The 25,839-nt window shown below is 38.4% G+C and overlaps 1 protein-coding gene across 3 annotated transcripts in view; it reads left to right on the top strand.

Annotated features, from left to right (window-relative positions):
* VPS13B (vacuolar protein sorting 13 homolog B) overlaps positions 1-25,839 on the top strand; it is a 947,892-nt gene that overhangs the window by 71,518 nt on the left and 850,535 nt on the right. For all 3 annotated transcript variants that reach the window (XM_065397834.1, XM_065397833.1, XM_065397835.1), the window contains exon 3: positions 16,962-17,082. In XM_065397834.1, coding sequence (XP_065253906.1) covers positions 16,962-17,082 — 121 coding nt within the window. The remainder of the gene's footprint in view (positions 1-16,961; positions 17,083-25,839) is intronic.

Below are 25,839 nucleotides of genomic sequence, written 5' to 3'. Positions count from 1 at the left end.
CAAAACAAACAACATCTGTTCATCTATTTGGAAAAATCAGTCTGTTAAATGTCATTTATTTAAATTTCATTTATTTTTTTAAAAAGTGCAGTGCTTTTGAGGTTAATTTACAGTGACTACATGTAGTTTCCTAAATTTACACAGAAAGCTGATTAAAAATATTTTCCTTGGACTGAAATACTGTTAGAGAAACTTGGATGACTTGGTGACTTACATACTTGTTTATTTTTCATTTGATTAGAGTTGGGCAAATTAACAGCCATGTCTATATTATGGTCACTATAGTGACACAGCTACATAATAGTGCAGACGCTTCCTACAGTGATGGAAGGGCTTTTTCTGTTGCACTGGTAATCCATGTCTCTTAGCCAGAGGTTGGCTTAATTCTGGTGCTCCAGGATGTGAGGCTGAGCCCTGTAGCTATGTTAACCTAACTTTTAAGTGTAGATTAGGTCTAAACTACAAAGGCAAACTTTATCAATATAATATGAACATCAGCTAAAACACTGAATTATAGACTTAATAGAATAATCCTATATTTTTTGTCAGTTTGACTCTAAATCTGCCATAAGCTATATAAACCACTTATTTTGTATTATTCAATAGTACTGTTCCAAAGGTTATTCTGTGCTTTAATTTAAAATGAGATGCATTCTTTTCTCCTTACACACTAAATACTCCCTGAGCTATTCTGTTTGGCATTATATAAGATTAGAAGATGTTTCCAAATTTTTCATTTTCCCACACTCATATTTTTTTCCCAAGTTACTTTTAAATCTTGTTTTCTCCACCCTGTTGGCCAGTTTTAACCTTTACTTTTGCATATGTTCAGAGTACACAGTTGAACACCACACAGTAACAATCTTTTCCCCCTTTCAGAAATATATATTTTGTTTCCCATGGGTATCTAGAATCCACTCAGTTCCATTTCTTGCTGACACTTACTTTCCTTCCTCTTATTAAATCTTTACTATTTCTTTCATTAGAAATTAGACCAGGGATGACAGAAAAATTAACTTCTCTTCCAGGAAGAACTAGTGCCAAAGACTAATAAAACGAGAGTTTTCAGTCCTTATTTTTAGCTAGAAATATTCTGATCAGTCAGTAACAAAGAAAATAAGTTCAATTTGAAGAATTGCTCATGAGTCTTCATGGGAGAAAAAATATTTGTCATGGATGTCGTCACTTGAAAGGAAAATAAACCCTGTGTGTGCTATTAAAAAGTATCAACTATTTGAGACAAAACACATTGCTTTTTAAATTGACTAATGTGATAAGAATTTACATGTTATGATGATATAATTACAGAGATCTTTTGTAAAGCTTTCTGACAGTTATAATGTGCAGTTGACATTTTCACTCTTTAATGTATAGAATTTTTGGACGTTTAGTTGATGCATATGTAACAGGCTTGTTTTGGAAGATAAATAGTTGTTAGCTTAGCATTTAGTTAATAGTTTGAAAGCCTTTCTTGGTATTTGAAAAGTGATGCAATATACATAGTATTAAATTCTATGAAATAGTGTACACATCACAAAGATTGACACTTATATAAAAGAAATGATTGATTATAAGTAGAAATAACAGTCTTAATTTAAGTGTCTTGAATGAGTTGTGCCTGTGTGTACTCTTGACATTTATTAACCAGAAAGCTTGTAGAGTGACCCAGCTGCCTTTGCAATTTAATCCACTGATTTTATTAGTCTGTTATCTGAGCACTTGGACTGTTTTAGTTCACCAATTACATTGGGTGAAAATTAATAAAACAGTAATTTAAAATACAACTAAGAAAAAAGAGTGAAAAATAAAGGAAACTTAATATAGTTCTAATGACAGAATACAGTAAGTTTAGTGTATTAATATTATTTGCGTAAAAAAGCAAATTGAAAAAAACAAGCACACATATTTGATGGATTTTTTTTTTTTCTTTCCTGAATCTTTTATGGAAGGGCTGTTTCAGTAAATCATGCCTGAAGACGTTGTCTGAGTATCTAGGGATAACTGGAACTCAGCACTAACTTGGCTCCTAAGCTGGTAAAACTTTGACCAACTCGAGATGTACAAAGTTAACTAAAGTCATGGTTTAGGTAAATGATCCTCTTGCCAGGCAAAATAAATATTTTAAAACTTGGCACACTGTTACATTCAACTAACATGTTTAAGTTGTGGTATAGCCATCCTAAAAAGAGAGGTTTCAGAGTAGCAGCCGTGTTAGTCTGTATCCGCAAAAAGAACAGGAGTACTTGTGGCACCTTAGAGACTAACAAATTTATTAGAGCATAAGCTTTCGTGGGCTACAGCCCACTTCTTCGGATGCATATAGAGTGGAACATATATTGAGGAGATATATATACACACATACAGAGAGCTTGTTTTGAGTGTAGTAGCATGTGCATGTGTGGGTAAAAAGGTACATTAAAGAAATATAAATTTGTAGAGTAAAAATGAGTATTCTTTTAGTAACGAACTTGACCTGTTCCACATACACAGTGTTCATGTGTTTCTTGAGAAATTTATTTAATTTCCTTGCCTTTTTAAAAAAAGAAAGGGAGGACAGGTTTTTTACTTGATTGTATTTAAGTGGTTCTAATCTGCCCTCAAGAGATCACTATGCAGGATGAGGTCTTAATTTGTGTGTGGGGGGTGGGGGTGGGAGCGGGGATTTGGAAACACCTTTGAATTTGCAGAATGCAGCAAAAATTGTGGAGATACTCAAATATGTTCATACTTTATGCAGGATAAAGAATCTGGAGTGGTGTAAAGAGTTCCAACTGGGAGCTAGGGTTCCCCTTGATGTAGGTAAGGTGGAAGACAGCCGCAAGCACATTTGATTCTTGTCATCTGGAAGAGAAACAAGTACCATAATTTTACAGTGGAATTGTGAAGAGTGAGAGTGAGAACTGCTGTCAAGCTAACATTCGAATTAAATAGGGAACTTGGCAATGTAAGCACAATGAGGGTTCTACTTGGCTAGACTGCACTAGTCTCAAACAGTGACCCATAAAGAGAAAACTCTGCTAGATTGATAACCATGATCCCACCACATTTTTGTGTGTGCGTGCGTTTTGTTATGATTGGGGGAAAATTTTTTGAGATGGAATTCCTTGTGGTTCAAGACTCTGGGCTGGGACTTGGGAGATCTGGATTTAATTCCCAATTTTGTCAGAGACTTTCTGTGTGATTCTGGGTAGGTCATTTAATCTCTCTCTGCCCTGCCTCCCTTTCTGTAAAACAGATAACGATAATTCCCTACCTCACAAGAGTGTTGGGAGGGTATGTTCATTGTTGTGTGTGATCCATCCAAATATTCTGCCATGTAAGTATCTAGATAGGTGATTATTAGGAAGACTGTAAAATAATGATTAACAGCATTATGGGGGGCAATAAATCCCCAAGAAGTTAGTCTGTCCTGAAGAAGGGTGAATCTCTTCTTCTTGCAATGGGCTTAGCTGGCTCAAGGAGGTGCAGGTTTTGCCTCCCTGTATCAGCTTTGTTGAATTTGGCCCAGTGTTATGAATTATTTGTAAATATTCATTCATTCATTCATTCCCATAATTGTTTGGACAATCAAAAAGGAAGTCATGATTGGGAAAAGTTTGGGGAACCCATGTTCCAAAAAAAGGGAAAGGTTTGGGCTAAAATAGTTTTGTTTTACACATTTCTATGTTGTTTAAGTGCCATGTGGACTAGGAACAGACTTAAGTGCTCAGGGCACAAATGAACTTGAAAGTTCACTGGTAGAACTGGGGAGAGCTGGAGAGACATGAATCACTTGGTTGTTCCATAGAAGAAAATTTGGGGCAGATGGAGAGGCTAGCTGCAGCAGGTGTCCATCTGCACCGTTTGGGTACCTCTGGGCCAAGTCCTTTACTCACTGAAACTCAATGGGAGTTTTGCATGAGTACGAACTGCAGGATTTGGCCCTTCATTATTAGTCAGTTTTTTCAAACTTTTTGGAGTATATACTATAAAATGAACACTATATGTCAAATTTGAAAGCTCACACATTTCTGTGTGTATGTTTGGGGGTCAGGGGAAGAGGGAGTGTGACAGTGTTTTTTGTTTTAGCAGTGTGAAAAGTCCTTCCCCCCCCAAAAAAAACCCCCCCAAAAAACAACCAAACTGTCCTTAACTCAACAAATTCTGAATAGATTCTTCAAAAGTTGCCCCAAGACAAACAGAATATCTTTCAACACAGATCAAAAATGGAAAATTTTAGGCTAAAAGAATTTTCAGAATCTCTCTCTCTCTCTCCCTCCCTCACACACCCACCCACCCACCCACCCACCCCATAATCTTAAAATATTTACAATTTTGTGTTGTCATGGACCCTGGAACTGTTAATAAATAATTCATTTTATTTTAGCAACATATTTAATCTGTATATTCTGTATTCAAACAAAACAAATTTTCTAACTCCAAAAAATGCAATAGGTTGACTGAAATTTGTATAAGCATGTTAAAAATGCTCATATCGAGATGGTTAAAAAGTACCATATATACTCATTCATAAGCTGAATTTTTTTAGTAAAAAAAGGAAGCACCAGAGAAGGGGGTTGGCTTATGAATGGGTATAGAGAGGGAGAGGTGGGACTCAGCCCTTCCCCCCAACAGAGGTAGCAAGGAGAGGCAGCAAAGCCAGAAGGGAAGAGGGCGGGGCCAGCGTCTCTCTGCTTCTGGCCACGCTGTTCTCCCCCCAGCCTCTGAAGCAGCTGCAGCTCCGGGGCTGGCAGGCTGTGGCCGCGCCACCCGGCCCTGCCCCCCAGAGCAGGCTGTGGCCGTGTCGCCCAGCCCACTGGAGCACACTGCGGCCATGCCACCCGGCCCAGCCCGCTGGACCATGCTGCGGCTGCGCAGCCCGGTCTGGCCTGCCGGAGCAGGCTGTGGCCGCGCTGCCCAGCCTGCCGGAGCAGCTCCAGCCAGGCATCCTCCTCTGGCCCTCCCCAGATAAGGTGGGAAGGGATGGGATGGGGAGAGTGTGGGGGTCCTGGGCTAGGGGTGGGGTCTTGTGGGGGGTGGTCACAGGGGTTACTCCTCTGACTCCCAGCTTCTCTTCCCCCCCGCCCCCCAAATTTCCCCACCAGTTTCTGTCCCGGCCCATCAGGGTAAGCAGCTGGCGTGCCGGGACACTTTGTTTACTTAGGTTTACCTCCGTGCCTGTGGACACTCGAGGTAAACAAACCATCTCAGCCCACCAGCAGCTTATCCTGATGGCCCGGGAGCCGAAGTTTGCTGACCCCTGAATTATAGGGTCGGTTTATGAACGGGTTATAAAAATTTTCCATTTTTACTTATCCGTCTTGCGGGGGCAGGGGAGCGAAGAGGTGGTCAGCTTATAAATGAACCGGCTTATGATCGTGTATATACAGTATTACAATTTTTCATGTGCCATTCACACTTCGTCTTGGTGCTTGGGATAAAAGATAAAAGACTTTCCACTTATATACAATAAGTGGAAAGTCTAAAGTTATTTATAATTTAGTGTGTGGCTTTACATTCATATGAAAGATGAAACATCTGTTTAAAATATTATGCTGCTAGTCAAATAGGTATAATTATTATCATGGCAGCAGTAGCATCACTATCCTTTATGCACAGCTCACTTCTACTAAAACCTGTCAAATCTCAGTTTTCCCCCCCCTGTAAATGTGCTGATTACATTGCAGTTGGCGCTTTCTGATTGTGATATCGTTACATCTCATAAGGTAAGCGAGGATCAGATCTGGCATGGGAGGCAGGCCCTCAAGAAGTATCTTAAGTGCTACAAAAATTGGTGTTGGTGATGCAGTAGATGGAATTCTCCCTCTATCAGTACTGAACCAATGACCCCTTGTGGCCTTAGAAATTAGGAGGACAGTCTTTGTCTGAACCAGCAGGGGAAGAAAACTGTTGGCCCCATTATAGAATATGCAAGGTTCAGTATTAGGTCTTGGATTCATATGGAGTTCTTGCGTTTTGAATTCGCATCGTAGGCATTCAGTCATCTTGTGGTTTTGAGGAGTGCTCTTGGCTGATTGGTGGGGACACAAGGGTTCAGCAAAGCCTATTGGCTTCCATGCATTTAATGAGAGGATTTATGAATCCTTCTTCCAATCTGGGGGGTCATTCTGCACAGGAAGAAAAGCTTCTGTCTTCTGATTAGAGTTGGACCAGGTCTTTTGGGCCCTTGCTGTTCGCATCATGCTAACTGTCTTTGGGGCTAGGGAGGAAATTTTTCTCACTGCCAGATTGGCCTGGGAAAGGTGGGTTATTTCACCTTCCTCTTAGCTGCCCAGCACCTAGTAGGTATGTAAAATTCACTTCGTTGCCACTTGGTAGGTGCCCATTGCTGGTAATCCTTCAGTAGTGGGTTGGTCCCTGATAAACTGGAATTGGAAATGGATTAGGAGAAGGCGTCTCCTAAAGAAGGTGGGGAATGGGACTGAGGTCCTAATGTCTGGTACAGTGAGCAAGTAGCCCTGCTTTTCCCTCTCCCCTTAACCCTCAGATGACAGATAACAGCGGTACTGGGACTAGGCTAACTGAGCTAGAGGCTGATGGCAGTCCTCCATCAGGTGGAATGGATTACAATACTAACGATGATTTGCACTGGACAAGTTATTGCTGTATAGTTCCCATATGTGTTATTTAATAAAGTTTCACCCTGGTTAAACCATGTTCCTGGTGTTTCACCTTTCTTCCTGTGGTGTTCAAGACAATGCCCTTGCTAAATACTGTAGGCAGTGTGCTGCTAGAGATTCTCTTATTCATTTAATTTAAAAGAAGTGCCTTGAGTATTCATAGTTACTGAAGGTGGGTCATGAGACTTTTCACGGGAATTGGGATATTAATAACATTTGGTGCAGTGTCTTTACAAAATCCTACTTATACAATAAATTAAAATGGTCTCGGACTGCAAAGAGGCTGAAGGAACACAAAGGAAAGGACTGTGGGGTCATGGGAGAGAGCGTCTAGCAAAGTGTTGCAAGGTTCAGTGTTAGGTCTTGTCTTCATATGGAGCTCTTGCGCTTTGAATTCGCAACGTTCCTTAATCTGAATTAATTTTAAGAGTGGAGAAAACCCTGATGCTGATTTTATTTAAAATATTAATGGTTGGGAAGAGGGTAATCTTCTAACAATATCTTAGTATCTGGGAATTTCATTAAATTGGGGGGTTCTCTGAACACCATTCAAGAGAGCGAAAACGTACCTGGAAAACTCTCTAGGTTGAGCTCTGTGGGACAGGTAGTCAGTGTTTCATTGTTTTCTTTTTAGTGCTTACTACAGTGAGTTCATTAACTGGGGCTTCTAGGCGCTAGTGTAAGACAAATAATTAATATTATGAATTTTAAAAAGTGTTGCTTTTTTTTTTAAGGCTAAACATCAGAAAAAACTTCCTGAAACATTAGGAAGAGTTATTTCTTTGGAATAGTCTCCGAATGGAAGTTTTGGAAACCCTATATTTGGAGACATTCATTATTTTTGTTTTTATTTTTATTTTTACAATTAAAAGGTACTTATAGCAAGTTCTAGGTGGCCCGATAATTTTTTAAAAAACACAGCAAATACAACAAATATCACTACTCCAGTAGACGACCCAGCTCCCATATAATCAAATCTGAGAGAGTCAACAGGTTTACAATATAAATCACCCTCCCCAAAAAGAAAAATAACATCCAGGCAAGTCAACCCTATTAAAGAGCCAAGACAAATAAGTGGACTTTGACAAATTTTGAATATTGCTGACCAAAGTGAGCAATGAATTCAAAATCGAGGGCTCTATTGGAGTACAGCCCATCTTATCTATCTGTGCTTCTGTGGACCTTATCACCATAGTTTTTGAGAAGCCAGCAGCTCCCTCGCTTGTAAACAAAGAGTTGTTGCACTCAGATATCTGTGCTAATCACTGCAGTAACAGCACTGACCATAGCATTCGTTCTTCCCAGAAACCAATGGGCAGCCAGCACATATCCCAGAGCACCAGTAGCATGTGTTCACTGCAAGCTACTTTACTTCCAAAGTGGGCTGCTGTGGCTGCATACGACATTGTCTTAAGCTTTCAAATAGATTTAAATTAATAGCACCATTTAGAGCACATTGCTGTAAACTAATATAGAGGTAACAAAAACATGGATCATGATAGTAAATTCTGGAGTCAAGAATAATGGATTCAACCTCCTGACCTGATGCAGATGGTAAAAAGCCTTTCTGGTCATCGTTGCCAAACCCCCTCAATCAGATGACCTGATACAGTCTTTTCTAAACCTTTTGGTTGTTTACCTCAGCCTACCTTCCTAACTTATTCAGGCTGAGCCTTTGTCTCTTTACCCTCATCCACGCCTCCAGTCTCAATAGACAATCATTAAGGTATCACACCAGTTGGCTCTGATGAGAAAGAGAGAAAGACATGGATATCATCATTGTACTAAAAGTACCTCAGATTGGGACTCCTTACTATCCCTTCCAATAGTCTGATATATATTTTGAATAAAAGAGGTTAGAAAATGGACCTTTGTAAAATCTCACATGAGAGCGCTCTTGGAACCAAAATACAGTCCCTCATAACAAGCTCCCCTGGGATCTCTTGGAGAGAAAAGCAGCCATTCACGAGTTACTTTGTCATTTCTGTTCTGGTCTTGTAGGTGAGACAGCAACAACTCTTTATTAAAGGTAACTCAATAGCTCTAAAATCGGTATGGGTACCTAAAACATCTACTGGAAGAGATTTAAAACTAGACTGGGTAATAGTGCAAGAAAATATGCTGTCATAAACCATCTAACTCTGGCATTGGGATAAATATCTAATTCATTACTTCACAATAGTAATTTCCCAGTGGCCAAATTCCAACCTGGATAATTATTTTCTATTTCCTTAAAGTTCCCTCTGCACTGTCAGTTAAAGATGTTCTCTGTTTCCCCTTCAAAGAAACAGTTATTACTGTTGTGTGCAAAACTGATGCCACATACAACCACTCTTGGGACAGAATTTCAGTGTCGGAGTACAATCTCTAAATCATTTTGGAACCCTTCAAGATAAAAGATGCTATGTTTATTAGAATTTGGAAAGATGCTATATTAATTAGAGCTTTGAGTAACTTTAGCTCTTTTCCTTTCAGGCTAAATAATCCTAATTTTGGCAATATTATGTCATAAGTATTGCCATCTCTTTAACCATATGATTGTTTTTGTGAATTTTGAAGTGCCTTTAGATACATTACATAACAATCATATTTCGTTCTATTATCTGTTAGTTTCCAATAGTCAGACTGCTGTTAAAGTTCCCAAGAGCCCAAGTTTTACAGCCGTTAAATTTATATCAAACAGATCAAAGCAAATTAATTTTCTATATCCACTGTTTTTACTTGTTTATATTGCTCTTCATTAGAGAAGTAGTAAAATTTAGTCTGCATTTTTCAAGGTTTAGTTTGACTTCAGTATCTATTCCCAATAAAGCAGCTTTGCAAAATCTGTTTGCAATCCTTTTACCTTTGATGGGGGAAAAGAGATATTTTACTCAAAGAAGTATTCACCTTAGAAGAGTGGTCAGTTAGAATTTTGCAAGGGTGTAATAAAGTGCTCTATTAATGTATTTTTTGTATATATCTACATTTTGATGCCTATGTAGTAGTATTCTGTAGTAGACAATACACCCACTATATTTTTTTCTGCAGTGAAATCCTGCAGGTCATAACCAGTTTGACATAGATTTGTAACAGATCTAGAAATGATTCTTTGCTCAACTTCCCATGGGTAAGAATGTTTAATTTTAACATATCCCTATCATTGGAAGCTATTTTGTGGAGCACCAACCTTCCTTCCATAAATAGGAACTGGTTCATCATTTTGGGTTTCTGCAAGCAGTCTGGAAAGTAAATTAGGTTTATTTTTCTAGAAGTAATAACTGGAAGAGTAGCAAGAGGATGAGGGAGAAATTTGTTTGCGGGGGGTGGGTTGAAGTGGAGGAGGGAGAGTCAAAACACTAACTTGAAACAACCTACCCATATAAGTATGCAAGAAGGTTTCTGTAAAGTAGCTAGTTAGACTGCATCAGTATGATTTTGCAGTGTAATTCACAACTGGAATTGATTTTTTTTACCACAGTTCCCCTTATTTTAAAGAAATGACGTTTTTACTTGGTTTCTTGAGAGCATAGGCCAATATTTGCAGAAATAACCATGTGATTCCCACGAGAAAACATTCTTCTCCCATGAAGTATTCTCACTAGACATCTTGGAAGTCTTGCAAATTAAACAAAGCTTGTGTTGTGAAGCATGTTTTAAAATGGAAAAAAAATCTTCTAAAATTAATTAAAGCAAAAGAGTTGTCTGTTTTATTTAAATAAAATATTTAATAGACTATTGGGAAAAGGTTATAGTAAAATTCAGAGCACGTATTCCGACGCTGTCAAATATGGCTTGTATGTGACAAAATGGCAATAGCCATTTTATTTATCAAATATTTCAAGTCAAATTTGACAGAACATTAATCTTAATTTATTAAAATATGTCTCATGGATATTTTACTTATTACTTACACAGCACTCGAGGGGCACATGGTGCTTTACAAAACATTAAAATGAGGTCCCTTCTCTGAAGAGTTTGTGGGTGGTTGCAGATTCTGCAAACATTTATGTATGTGAGTAACTTTACGCATGTGAGGACTATATGCATGGGACTTGTAAGATCACCAGCCAAGTTAGGACAAGAACAACATGAGTAGATTACATACTCTGGTGCTTCAATGGAGGAGAAGATAGGAAATCATAATTTTCCGTATATTTACTTTCTAATTATAGAAGTATGCCCAGTTTATTTTTTGTTTAGGAAGAAAATAGATATCTTCTTTATTTACACTAAAGATGCTCCTTATTATGTCCAGTATTGAAAGCAAACCTAAATTATTGATAAAGGCCAGCATTATACGTTACTGCATAGTTATTTCACAAAATATTTTTAGTAAATAATCATTGTGTTTCTCTGTAAAGATCAGCACTGAAAATACAATTTTGTGTCTTTTTACAATTTAGATAGCTATTGTTATAACTGATATTTGCAATCATTCCCATTATTAAAATGCATGTGCAGTTTACTAAACTTTTCAGCTAATGATATTTTATAAATATATATTTTTTAAAAAGTGTTTCTTTAACTTTAAAATGTTTGTCATGTGGTGTGAGCTAGATTTATTAGACTGCAGTAGTTTTAGTGCATTTTGGCTGTGATGTTTATTATGACATCACTGTAATCTATATACAGTATGTGATTTCAGTTGGTTTCAGTGTTAAATATTTTCATAATTATGCTAGTTTTGGCAGTTCACTTGGAACGTTTTCTCTTTAATGAACATGTTTTACTTCTGGGTATGAGAGACAGCCACATGTTTGAAAAATTAATAACATGCTTTTAAAGTTAACATTGAGCAGAAGTGTATAACTACAGAACTTTTTTGAATGTAAGTAGAACTAAATAAGAATCTAGTTCTTGTAAGGTCACGGCCATAGTAGTTGTCATCTAGTAATTAGAGTATGACATTTGTTTTATAAAATATCAGTAGCTGTTGTGAAAGAAAAAATGTGTATTTTTTAAAAAACAATACATGCTATGCAGAAACTGTTGGATAATTGTGTAGTTTAAGGAAACTAGTGCATATTTGCTAGCACTAAATATAGTAGTAGTTTCAAACATTATTGTATCATGTTGAGCTCTTTTTAAGCTATAGCTAGATATATATTGTTACAAGTGTTCACATAGGTGGGAATAAAGTTGTGAGTCTTCTATTAGAATTTCCTTATTAATACACCTCTACCCCGATATAACGCTGTCCTCGGGAGCCAAAAAATCTTACCGCATTTTAGGTGAAACCGCGTTATATCGAACTTGCTTTGATTCGCCGGAGCACGCAGCCCTGCCCCCCCGGAGCGCTGCTTTACCGCGTTCTATCCGAAATAGTGTTGGGTCGCGTTATGTTGGGGTAGAGGTGCAGTAATGTATAGTTATGTTTCCCAGGGTGGTGCTTCTGTATTATTTTTGTCGCCATCCTGGAGCATGTAAATATTATTTTGACTACCCTGTTAGATCCAGCACACTAAACAAACTATTGCAGCCTCTTCCCCTCTGAGCGAAGACTAATTGCTCAGTAAGTTATAAAATTAAAAACAAATGCAATATAACAAAAATATAATAAAATCTCAGAATCTTAAAATTTTTAATTCAAACAGCAAATGAAGGGATCCATTTAAATAAAAAAAATTGAAATTGGAGCTTATTCAGAAACAAAGGTCTTTTTCCTTAAAAAATAAACCTTATAGTGATTTTTATAAATGCAGAGGAATGAAATGAGACTGATTCAGGCATAAGCAAATTGTACGTTGTGTAGGAGTCATGTTGCAAAAGTGCAATTGCCAGCAGACTTTGCACGTGCTGATGGGATCCTTGTATGACAGGTGGTTTGTGAGTGTGCATACTGGTTAGTACAAGGCTGAAAAAGTAGAATTTGAATGTAGCTAGGGTCAACACCATTAATGGTTTAAAAAGAGGTAATGCTAATTTAAAGAGAATCTGTTTTTTTTATTGGTAGCCAACGTAAGTATCACAGGGCAAGCATAATATGATCGTAATAATTCATGTCAGTAATGAGTCCTTCCAAAACATTCTGTGTAAATGGTAAGTGACAGTGGCTCTACGACAAGCTCAGGAAAGAGGGGATCATGCTTATTGAGCTGTGTGGTCACCAGGGCATTTGTTGCTTTGGCAAGATCAAAAGATAAATAAAAATGCAGTGATTCATCGGGAAAACACATTTGTACAGAATCTGAAACACAGTTTTCTAAGGAAAGGGCATGGTCAAAATAATGCCAAAATTCTTAACTTGAAATCTATGAATAAATTCCCCTCAACAAGTGAAGGAGATGAGCAAGCTTCCTGTTACAAAAGATCTCTACCGAACAGCAAAACTTCTGTCTTCTCAGTGTTGAGGATGTGAGAGGGCAAGTATATCCAAGTGTCATTGTTGCTCAAGTATCCTTCCAAATCAGAAATTTAATTTGCAAGGTATGTGGACAAGAGAACAATAGTGTACAGATGAGACTCTACAATATGTTTAGAGGTGCTGAAAAACAGGTGTTAAAACAAAATCTTGGGGAGATGCTCTGTTATCCATAATCACCAACTGATTCCTATCTTCTAGTTTTGTCCAGTATCGCTGGAATGTAGTCCCAGAAAATACCAGCAACATTCCTTAGTTGTTTATATGATTGATCAGCCATTACTGATCAATTATATAAAAAGATGAGGTCCCATATCACCCAAATGACCAGTTAATCCTAATTTAAGATCAACAGAAGATCACTTGTAATTTCTGCATGCGCAGTCTCAACTCAAAAGAAATCTGAAACTCAGCTGGGAGCCATTGTAAATTCTGTATTACCTGGAAACAAGTGTGTCTTTTGCATTCCCCTTTGGTATCACTTATTCATAAAAACCCGTGAAGGATTGAGAAAGACAGTCTTTGTCATCCTAGTTGGGCCATCATGGCTGCAGTGAGCCTTGTACAAAAAACAGGATCCAGCTGCCATCAAGAGTTCTCTGCTTTCTCATTTTCTCAAAGCGTTTAAGAGAAGTGCTGCATCCAGAGCTGCCAAAGCATCTGTGAAGTCTCACTTTGAAAAGCAGATAGAAGTAGATCTTCAAATTGTGCACATTCCTAGTTTCCAGAAGGATTTCAGAAACTTTTTTCTTCACTGATAAGATGCTAGGAGGGTAGACACTATAGTGATCTCTAATTCTTCAGCAGAAAGTTTGAGATTTTGAAGAAATCAGGACCTTGCTCCTAGGCTTCTGATAGATCAAGTTTCTATCCTTTTATAGGCCATGAGGAAGGTGCAAGGTAGTAGGGTCATATGCTGTATTAATAAGATTCGAGAAAATTTGTTTTATTATTCTCTCTTACCTTCCCAGATTTAGAATATCTCTTTTGTGTTTGCGACACGGAGATCCATTGGTGCCAACTAGAAAACAGTTAACTACTAGGATGACCAGACAGCAAAAGTGAAAAATCGGGATGGGGGTAGGGGGCAATAGGAGCCTGTATAAGAAAAAGACCCCAAAATTGGGACTGTCCCTATAAAATAGGGACATCTGGTCACCCTATTCACTACTCTGTTGAGATACAGAGGCCTGTTAGTGCCAGCTGGTAAAGGGTTCACCATTTTGGGTCAGCAACTCCCATCAGGCCTGACAAACTCACTGTACCCAACATATTGCTTTTGTTGTACGTATGCAAAAAGTGGCCTATAAAGTATCAAATGAAAGCTGATGACACACTGGTCATTAATATCACTGTGAAATGTATGTACTGACAATATATAAGGAAGTGTGTGTGTGTATATATACTGAAATTACATTTTAAAGCCTGTAACTAGGCAGAGGGGACAAACAAGTCTTCTGCCAGACTCTTATCTCTGTCTCTGACGTAAATTAAGGATTGTAAGGCAACACAATGGAAGCCCCATTTGCATTTGGAGCCAACAGAAAACACAGGTTGACTGGGGGAGGGTTGAAGGTGTGTGTGTGTGTGTGTGTGTGAATGAAAGAATGAAAGAATGAATGAATGAATGAATGTATGTGAAACCTGCAGTGGGGAGCACACCAGAGAACCAGCCACAGTGGAGAAGAGTCTTATCTAGGAGTGCACTTCAAAAGGGTTAGGGTTTCTTGAACTATAAGAGGAAGGAACAAGGCCTCTTATCCTTCACCGCAGAAGTAGAGGACAGCACTTTTGGCGTTCATTAAAATTGGGTCCTGGCCATGAGGGCTAGTGATGTTGGGAAGTTGCTTTAGGAGAGACATTGCTTTAGACAAGGATTTAACTAAGCTTAGACCCTAGGAAAGCATTTTATACCTTTTGTTTTACATGTAACCTGTTGTTTATTATCTTTGCTCACTAGCTCTTAAGTTTATTTACAAAGATGAAGATTTATTTGTTTATTTATTTGTTTTCACTATAAGTAGATTCCAGTGCTGTGTTGTTATAAGGGACCTAATCCTGAGTTTTGCCAGTCAAGCTGTGTGTACACTGTCTCTTCAGAGACAGGCTTACCTGGTTATTTCTGGGAGTGTCCTGTGATGGGCTGGATACGAAAGAGTCACACTGGCAGAGGGGCTCGGGGATTGGTTTGTGTGTGTCTCTAGTTTGCACAAGAAAGGGTGAGCTCTGTGGAGTCCTGGAAGACTGTACTTATTTGTGACCAGAGACTGTTAGTTTCAGGGAGCTGAGCTAGAGTAGGCAAAACTGCTTCACTCTAGGGGAGGGTGGTGGTGAGGTGTGTCTCAGCCCTGATTACTCCTGGGGAGCGTCACGGTGGTGTCTTAAGTTTTATTTGTTAATAGGCTCTCTCTTCTGCTCTTTTAGCATTTGGGATCCATTTTTTTCTGTAAAAGGCATATTCTTACCTATCCTCCTTATTTAGATGGGTCAGTATGTTAGTTGTTGATTTTATGTTTTGTCGTGTATTTAGTCTTCTTCTAGACCAAGGTGTTGGTACATATTATCTCTCCCTTTCTTCCTGAAATGTTATCTCCATTTTATGTCAGTCAGGGAAATTGACATAAATAGTTTTTCTCCCTCTTCCAAATATGAAATGGAAAGGTTGTGGCATTCCCTTGAATGTCTTTACATCTCTTTAAGTTCTGTTTATATACAGACCTTTTCATAATTGTCTGAGGAAACCTTGAAAGGCCAAGAAATATGGAGTTAAGATCCCCTCGTAATTCTTACAAGAACATTAAACAAGTAATGTTAGAAAATCAGGAAATACAGACTGAAGATGACACTTCTCACACAGCACAACCACGCAATTTTAACTGTGTTGTAGCAGGAATTCCAAGAGGAACTAGGAATGTCATCTCCATAAAACACTGCTATTTTTATTCCCCATTATAGTTTCGTAACAGGACTTGTGTTCATACACTCCAGCAAACCCTTGTGATCTGGGCAACGTTATGATCCAGGACATACTTGCTGCTGGTAGGCTGAGTTCAGTTAAAAAGGTTTAAGAGTGGGTAAGGTACCCTGATCTCCCTAAGGCAACCTCAGGGCAGGGATCACAGGTAGCAGAATTATGGTGTTTTTTTTTCTTGTAGTATTAATATTTTATGAGAAGACATTAGCCATAATTTATTGGTTTTCTAAACATGAGTTTTGATAATAAATGAGCATTCTGGAAGTGCACAGGGAACACGACACAATAGTTGAGCCCTTGCAATCCTAACTCCACATAAACTAAGTTTTGTGTGTGTGAATTTTCTATGTTGCACGTATTTATCATTTAAGATACATTTTTAACTCAGTTATTTTATGAGTGAGCCATGTTTTCTGTTGCCAGAGTGCTGAAGGTAAATCAGTCATATAAAAGCTTAAAGATGAGCAGTTACTCCAGGTTTGTTTATCTATTTTAGGGCAGTATTTGCTGTTTTAAGGGTCTGAGAGAATGTCTTGCTTCACAAGGCAGCTTTAATTAACTGTGGTAGAAAGGACATGACTCTGACATGTTGGAACTGTTCAAGATTGTTTCATGAGCAAACACTTACGCTAATCCGATAAAGGTGGATAGTGTTTCTCACGTTTATTTGTATAGTCTGTAGGGTTTTTTCTTTGATTTTTTTCAGGAATGTTTTGTCTGAATTGCAGCTAATTACGGTCATCGCTACAATGTGTGACTTTTGCTAAAACAAAACCAATCAATTAAATATTGGATTGATACTCTTTTTTATTTGCATTTCAAATAATCTGTTTTTTACTTTCTAGCTAATCCCAAATTACCATATAATTTATGGTTAAACACACACTATAGTGTGCAAGGAACAATACTGGCAAAAATATTATATTTATCAAATCTAGCAATCATAAATTCCTTACATTCAGGTGCTCTTCTGTTATTTGTTTCTGCTTTGAATAATTCAGATTAATATTTGTTTGATTTCCAGGAAGACCATGAAAGCAGTGGTTCCAGTTCAACGAACCGCAGTACCACAGAGAGTGCAAAATCAGCAGTGAAACCACGACGAATCCAGCAAACTGCTCCTTCTGATCCTGATTTACCGCCAGGTAATGTACAACATAGCTTTCATGAACTGGATTGTATTTGTGTTTATTTGCATGCTTTATATGGATTTTATAGATAAAATAGGTTAAAGGTTTATTAACTTGGGCCCAAATTTTCAAACCTGTGTGCTTAAAGTTATGTGCATTAAATATATTTAGGCACCTAATAGTAGCCTGATGTTTCAGAAGTGCTGACCATCCACAAATCATGCTGAGGTCAAAAGGATCTAGCAGTATTCCAAAACACAGCTAAATTAAAATAAAACTTGAACTTAAAAAAGAAAAGACAGATCTTTTCCTGATAATTCCTCGTAGGCCTTTGCACAAGGACTAGCGCTCTCTAGTTTTTCCAGTAATTTTGGCTGATGACCCTGTGGTCTCAGGTTCATGTAATAGTTTGAGGCATTACTCTAGCTTTAAGAATATTATATCTGAGGTTGCTTCATCCTTGAGTTGTCTGTCCATGGGTAGAGACACTAGTCATTTGCTTTCTGCTGAAGGTTTTGACTCTGCTGAGCCTGAGGACGTTGGCTTGCCCTTTACGTATGTGTCTGCCTAGTTGAACTGAGGATGGTGGCTTTGTCTGTGATGTTTCTCTCTTTGTGTTTAGATGGAAGATAGTTACTTTTATGTGAAGTGTACATCTGTGTGTTCAGGATGATAAACATTGAGAAGCTTATCTCAATATCTTATCTTCTTTGTCTTCTTACAAGGTTTTCAGTGTGTGTTAATGTGAATTTAAGAAATCCTCCTCTTTCTGCGCATAGCATTGGATGTTTTCCTTGTGGTATTTTTCTTGCTGGCAAACTTCTTGATCTAGGTCTAGGGCACTCCAGTTTTTTTAGGGGTTTTCTTGGACATTATTATTCTGGGCCTTCAGAATTGATGAGACCTTTCTCTACCTCTTCATAGCAGCAGAAGCCTCAAGTTAGTAGTTGCCTCATTAATCTGACCTTGGGAGAGGACATTAAAGTTTGTGTGCAGAGCACTTTGTGTTAGGGAATATATCAAGGGATACAAGCCTAGATAGCACAAGGATAATCCTGCCTTTGTGTGTGGAAATGGACTAGATGATCTCTTGAGGTCCCTTCCGGCACTATATTTCTATGATTCTATTATATGTTGTTTTGGCTCACTTTGGTACGTGGACACCTGTATTAGAGCCAAGGGTTTAAAGACTGCTTTGATTTGTTTGCCTTGATACATTGGTGTTGAAGGCAGTCTGGAACTTCAGTGACTTGGATATACAGGAGTTTTGGCACACATCTCCTACCTGGGCAGCACTTCAGCTCATTGGTAGTAGAGTTTGTCCATCTTGGCTCATTGTGTCCCATCTCCATATCATGAGGTTCTGAGACCTAGTTATCATGACTCAACCCATAGAAGCCTTGTGCGGGAAATCATCAGTTCCTCAGTGATGGTTTTGGCACATTGGAATATTGGTTTCTGTGAGAATCTTCAGAATATAGGTGCTCTGGATGCATGCTTTTTGGAACACGGGCATCTCATGGAGTGTAGGCCCTCCAAGAGGGGCATTCCTCCAAGAACAATCGCATCATGAAATGCGCTTTTCCAGGCAGGGACCTGTAATTGCCTAAACTGAGTACCTTGCTGGGCATGTCAGTATCTTGGTGAAGAATCAACACCTGGTGGCTATCAGTTATCATGTTTTTCTCTTAGTGCTTCAGTAGTTACTTTGCTCTTGTGGATCTGTAAGTACATTGTCATTTCTGGTCTGCAGGCACACTCTACGCAGTCAGTAGTGTGGTGAAGGGACGGACACTCAATATTATCAGTGTGATAAGCTCAACAACTTGGACCGTTACCAGCGAGCATCAGTAAGAACTGATGTCTTTGGATAGACCATGACAGACTTTCAGCGTAGCTAAGTTCTCCAAGTTCAGTTTTGTTTCTTTGATGCATCTAGCATCAGTCATCTTCCATGTCACTCAAATGTTTCATATGATATGCAACATAGGAATCCCAATACTGTGTATCTTGTTCTATGATTTAGATGTCATGTCTTAGGTAGGCTTTAATCCACATACAGTAACTCCTCACTTAACGTTGTAGTTATGTTCCTGAAAAATGCGACTTTAAGCAAAATGATGTTAAGAGAATCCAATTTCCTCATAAGAATTCATGTAAATGAGGGGGTTAGGTTCCAGGGAATTTTTTTCACCAGAGAAAAGACTATATTACACACACACACACACACACACACACACACACACACACACACACACACACACACACACACAAAGTTTTAAACAATCAATTTAATACTGGTACAGAGTGATGATGATTGTGAAGCTTGGTTGAGGTGGAGGAGTCAGAGGGTGGGATATTTCCCAGGGAATGCCTTATTGCTAAATGATGAACTAGCAATTGGCTGAGCCCTCAAGGGTTAATTTTCACACTCTACAAGGCAGCAGGAATGGAGGGAAGGGAGATAGCATCGCAGACAGAGAAACACACCGTGTGTGTGTGTGAGAGAGAGAGAGATGCGCATTTCCCCTTTAAGTACACTGCCTTGTTAATTAGATCAGCTTGCTGAGACCGCAGCTGCTGCCAGCAAGCTCCCTCGATCCTGAGCCCTGTCGTGTCCCCCCCCTGCTCTATGGAAGATGGGGTAAGTGGGGTACAGGAGCAGGGGGGAGAGGGACACCCTGACATTAGCTCCCCTCCCCCCCGCACAGCAAGCAGGAGTCTCGGGGAGCAGCTCCAAGGCAGAGGGCAGGAGCAGCACATGGCAGTGGGGGAAGGGACAGCTGCAATTGCTAGCCTGCTGGGCAGCTGCTGCCCAGGGAACTTAGGGGAGCAGGGAGCTGATAGGGGGGCTGCCGGTCCACCCTGGTTCCAAGCCCCCACCAGCTAGCTGCAACGGGCTGCTCTTCCTGCAAGCAGTGGACAAAGCAGGTGGCTGCCAAACGACGTTATAAGGGAGCATTGCACAACTTTAAATGAGCATGTTCCCTAAATGATCAGCAATGTAACAACGAAACAACGTTAACCGGGACGACTTTAAGTCAGGAGTTATTGTATCTCACTCTTATTAAAGTAGCACTCCCACTGTAAACAGACTGCTTTTGGTGTTTAGCAAGCATCACACCAGAGTGCTGGAATCACTCAATTCAACATGAGCTGCCCAAATGGCCCCAGTATTTTCTCAGAGGCAGGTGTAATGTAGCGGAAGGAAGTGCTGCTTGATAGAGTTCAGCACAAAATCTTCACATGTGGGACAAAATTCAGGGCTGTTAGTTTGCAGGGAGACATCACCAGTTTGGCAGAAACAGTTTTCCAGGGTCAACAGATCACTTTCAGAGTGGTGGTGGTGGTGGTGCCAACTGAGAGAGTGCACAGGGGGTGCATGGGTTTTTACAGGAATGCTGTGGGTTAGATATATGCATAATAGTTCACTGAACCGTGGCATGTGAGGGCTCTACTGAGAGCCAGTAGCCCACTGGTCATTGTAATCATTGTAAAATGTATGTATTGATAATATTTAAGGAGTTGTATATTTATACTGAAAATTATGTTAAGGTTTTGGAGTTAAGGCAGGTCACCAGGAGGTGACATGCCTCATACATATTCCTTTCAGGCAGAAGGTAACATACACTTATCTCCCTGTCTGGTCATGCATATATTGTACACCTCACAGTGTAGGCCTATTTGCATACTGAGCCACACGCAGAAGAAAATATTGCGAAATCTACAAGAGAAGAAATTCACAGGATGAAACAAACAGCAGGCAGTGTCCTGTTAATGACTAACGACAAAGGATTGTTAGGGTATATCTGGGGGTACAAGGAAATGCTCAGGGTCCTTCAGTGGGGAGGCAAGCTGACCACGTACTTGTCTGATGAAAGGAGGATCACAGCCAAGTCTCATTATAGAGCTCTGCAAGAACTTTGGGTGAGCATTACTCTACAAGACATGAGAATACCTAGTTGAAGTGTAGGCTTTTAGAATGCTTCTATTTATTTTACTGTATATGTAACCATTTGTTTCCAATACTACTACTTGCTATTACTTGAATTTATTTTATTAAATAAACATAAACTTGATTTCACTATAAACATATCTAAGTATTGTGTGTAAGTCAAGTGGTGATCTAAGGTGAAACTGGTAAGCTGAGGAGTCCTGTTTCTTTGGAAGCAGTGAATCTGTGAGTACTATGAGTGCAACAGGGGCTGAACATTCCTGGGAAATGCTTGGAGGGCTCAAGGTGGAGTGTGCCTATTGCTAACCTGTAAAGAGACAGCGGGGCATAGAGGGGAATGCTTGTATTGCCTGTGGCTGGTGGAGTTGGCAAGCTGCTCCATGGCAGGCACAGTTAAGGCTTCCTCACACTAAAGGCAGGTGATAGCAAGATGCCTCACAACCCTGTCTAGCCCTGGAAAGCATCACACTCACCCAGCCTGATCCTGTTTAGTTTGTGAGATCCAGTTCTTCCTTCTCGTTATATTTGAGCAAAGTAATTACTGATGAAAGAGAAAGCAAATTGAGGTGTTTTTTTTTTTTTTTTTTTTAACTTTGATAATTGTTTTGCACCAAAACTGTGCAGGAAACTATTGATAGAACTCGCTACCCAGTTTTTCATTCCTAAAATCAGAGTTTTCTACAGCAGAAAATCTAACTACTTTGTGGTTATGCAAACTGTGGTGGATCACAGAGAGAGCATCATGGATGTTAAAACTGACTGGCTTTGAAAGGCTTATGAAGCCGGAATATTAAAGAATTTCCGTTTGGACAGGTGGAGGGGATACTATTTGCTCCACAAAGCTGGAACACTACTGTTGTTTCTGTGCCAATTATGATACCTGGGGACTCTGTCTACCCTTTGCTGCCACGGTGGTGAAGCCATATTCAGATTTTGAGGGTGCTGAGAAACAATGATTGAACTATTGCCTCAATCATGCCAGAAAGTTGCCTTGTGGAGACTGAAGGGGAAATAGACATTCCTACTGAAGCAAAATTGCAGAAACCTGAAGTACATCCCTGCAGTAAGTGCTGCTTGCTGTATGGTCCATAACCTCTGAGAACAGAAGGGATCATTATGGGCTGGTCTACACTACAGCTGTAAGTCGACTTAAGTTACGCTACTTCAGTTACGTAAGTTACATAACTGAAGTCAACGTAACTTGTGTCTACTTACAGTGATGTCTACACCACACTGTGTCGACAGGAGATGCTCTCTCACCAACTTACCTTGCACTTCTCGGGGAGCTGGAGTACAGAAGTCAACGGGAGAGTGTCTGCCATCAACTTAGTTGGTCTTCGCCAGACCTGCTAAATCGATACCGCTTCATCGATTGCAGCAGTGCCAATCCATCTGTAGGTATAGACATGCCCTATGACTAAGGCTAGGTCTACACTACCCGCCTGAATCGGCGGGTAGAAATCGACCTCTCGGGGATCGATTTATCGCGTCCCGTCGGGACGCGACAATCGATCCCTGAATCGACGCTCTTACTCCACCAGCGAAGGTGGGAGTAAGCGCCGTCGACAGGAAGCCGCAGAGGTCGATTTTGCCACCGTCCATACAGCGGGGTAAGTCGGCTGCGATACGTCGAATTCAGCTACGCTATTCGCGTAGCTGAATTTGCGTATCTTAAATCGACCCCCCCCCTGTAGTGAAGACATAGCCTAAGATATTAGGAAAGAGGAAATCAGTATTTTTAAAAAAAATGAAATTGCATTCCATATACATTTAAAAAAATAAATTTATAAGCTTTCTGCTCTCTGAATTTCCTCATGGTGTTTCATGGTTCTTATAAATTTTGCCACAGTTCAGTGCATGCAATTGTGAATATTTTCCCGCATATTTAGGAATTTTATACATTTTAATATATTTTAGTCTATCATATCTTTATAATTCACCTAAAGCTTATAGGAGACTTAGCTGACTGAATAGCGATGAAACTGTCGAAAGGCAATATTCTCTCCATAAGCGTGTGAATTATATGTGAAACATTTAAATGATCATTATGTAAGTGTGATGAGTAAATCAGAGAATTGAAAAAGTGTCAAACTCTTTTTTGTATTATTTTGAAATATAACAATACAACTAAAGATATATCAGGCTTTGAAATAAAAAAGCTTTGTTTTAAATGTTTTCAGAATTAAAAAAAAAATTAGAGCTCTTTTCATTTTACATTTAAATATGAGTGAAATCCTGAGCCTACTGAAATCAGTGGGAGTTTTGCTATTGATTTTAACGGGGTAAGGATTTCACTTGTTATGCTGAACCTGATTCTGTTTCTCTGATGCAAATCAAGAGTAACTCCATTTAATGTATTAAAGTTACATCAGAAGAAAACAGTATAAGTCCGATCAGAATCAGGCCATTTCAATTTTTACCATAAAATATAGTCTAATTGATATTTGTACTGTGCACATTACAACTTTTTAAAAAGCCTAAATATTTTTGGGCCTGATTCCTATTTGCACTGAGGCTACTTTACACTACTTTAGTCATTTAATGCGGTTTTAATGTGGATTTAAGTATATTTTACTTCCACTTTTTTCCTTTACACCTTCAGAACAGTTTAAAGTGGTCTTAGTGTAAATAGGAATCAAGCGCTTTATAATACTACAAATCCTTCTACAAATATTTTTAGTCTATATTCTAATGTTCATCAAGGATGAATTAGTACATGTCATCCTTTCTCATCTTTTGAATTTCAATTACAAGCTTTTTTCAGCAAGTTTTATACTTCTACATGTTCATTTCAGCAGTTGGTTGACAGTAGGGCAAAAGGGCAAATTCAGTTAGTGAAAAGGTCATGTAAGGTTAGAGAACTTACATTTCACAGCTTAATATTGACAACTTTCACTTGGCCTCCTGGATTCCATCTTGTTTCCTTACACAAGTCTCCAAAGAAATACTTCCCTTCCTTAATATCATATTTATTATGCTTTAATAAACTCATGATAGTGGCAAGATCATAGCATAATAGAAATGTCTAAAAATAAATAATTATGTGGGAGGTAAGCTTGTTCAAAATATTTTTAATATAATGAAAGATTTATTGCACATTGGGTGGTAAACCTTTCATATTAAATCTTTAAAAAAAACTCAGATATTGAATACTGTTGATTCTGAATATGTTCCAGGGAAATCTTAAAACCACATTTGGCTATGTAAAATAACTGTTTGGAAACACGGCTAAGGCTTCAGTTTCAGCCTTTTAGAATTATGCAAATACAAATCATCTGATAAGAATGTATACAGGGGAAGTATGTGAATTTGTAGTTATATAACTTGAAAATGGCTAATAAATTTTGCTCAAATGTGGACCAAAAAGCGCACACACATTTTAGGATGAAATCAAACAAAGAAAATTGCAGCCCAAAATTTGTATGATAAACTGGAAAAAGGACAGTTGGAATAGAAGTTGAATCTCAACTACAATGCTAGCTATCTCTAGCTGTCTGAAATTTTGGTCAAATTGCATACAAATCTATTAACATGGAGGGATGGTCGCTGATGTTCATTCTTAAATGACACATACTAAAACTGCAGGAAATCCTAAAAATCAAGGATTTTTCACAAACTTAGAAATCACTTCCTATTTTATACATAATATTTCAATCAATACCTTCTTATGCAAGTGCAAATAAATCAAAATTCACATAGCAGCTTCAGCTCTGACCACAGTAAATTTGAATTCATTTTTCAGTACATATAATTAGGTATATTTATATGCTTAGAACTTTCTTAGGCCATTTCTGTACTCTTAGTTCTTAACAATTATAGCCTTACACTTTAACACATGTTTATGTAAAACACTATTACACCAAAGTGATGCATATATTAGAAAATATTTTCTCAATGTATAAGACAACATAAAATTTCTGAAATAGGAAGAAAAATTACAGAACTCTTCATAAAAAATATTTTAAAACATAATCCTGAGTTCTACTTGTTTCATAATCTTTAAAAATCACTTTATTTCAGATATTATTTCTAACTAGACATCTCCTCATGTTCTAATACAAAATGTTGCATTAATCTGAAGTAAACAGACATGTTAAGATAGTATTCTAGTACATCTTATATAAAAACTTCTAATTATACTTTAATGTATGATATTATGAGAAATGTGTATGTGGTCAGGATTAAGGTTGATCTTGATGTCTTATTCAGCTCAGTCATAACTATGGAGCTGTGGCCAATACCTACAGAATTTGTACTTAAATGAGACCTTACTGACTGCAATATTGTATCTGAAAGAGGAAGTAATTCTAAAGTTTGTGAAAGTACCCCAACTTCAGGGTTTCCTGCATTTTTATATTTAGGAATGGACTTCAATTAGTCAATATTGAAATAGATTTTTTTTGTGTTGAAACTTTGTTTTTGTTTTCTGGAGTGCAAATGAACAATTATTAACACATGGGCACAGGTTAAATAAGGTTGATGAAGGAACAATTTTTATTAAGTAAATATTTTCAAATTTAAGTCTTTAAATTGTTATTCCAGGAAGAGTTTAAAAACAAACTCCCACCTAACTAAATGCCAAATTATCCATTTTTACCAGCCAGTGAGGATTCTGTAGGGAGGGAAAAGAGCAGGAGTATTTCCTCTGAGGCCTTGTCAACACAGAGAAGTTGAGATGAATTAATTAAATGTGTTTAATGAAAGCATATTAGTTAAAGTGTATTAGTTCCTGGCGTAGATTCTGTCATTCAGAAGTAAAGTGGCCTTAGTTTGCTGTAATTTAGTCCTTGGGATTAATCTGTGTGTTCAGTGTGTTA

The sequence above is a fragment of the Emys orbicularis genome, chromosome 2, assembly GCF_028017835.1.
Source record: "Emys orbicularis isolate rEmyOrb1 chromosome 2, rEmyOrb1.hap1, whole genome shotgun sequence".
NCBI classification, from domain to species: domain Eukaryota; kingdom Metazoa; phylum Chordata; order Testudines; family Emydidae; genus Emys; species Emys orbicularis.
This window is presented reverse-complemented; position numbering and strand designations above follow the sequence as displayed.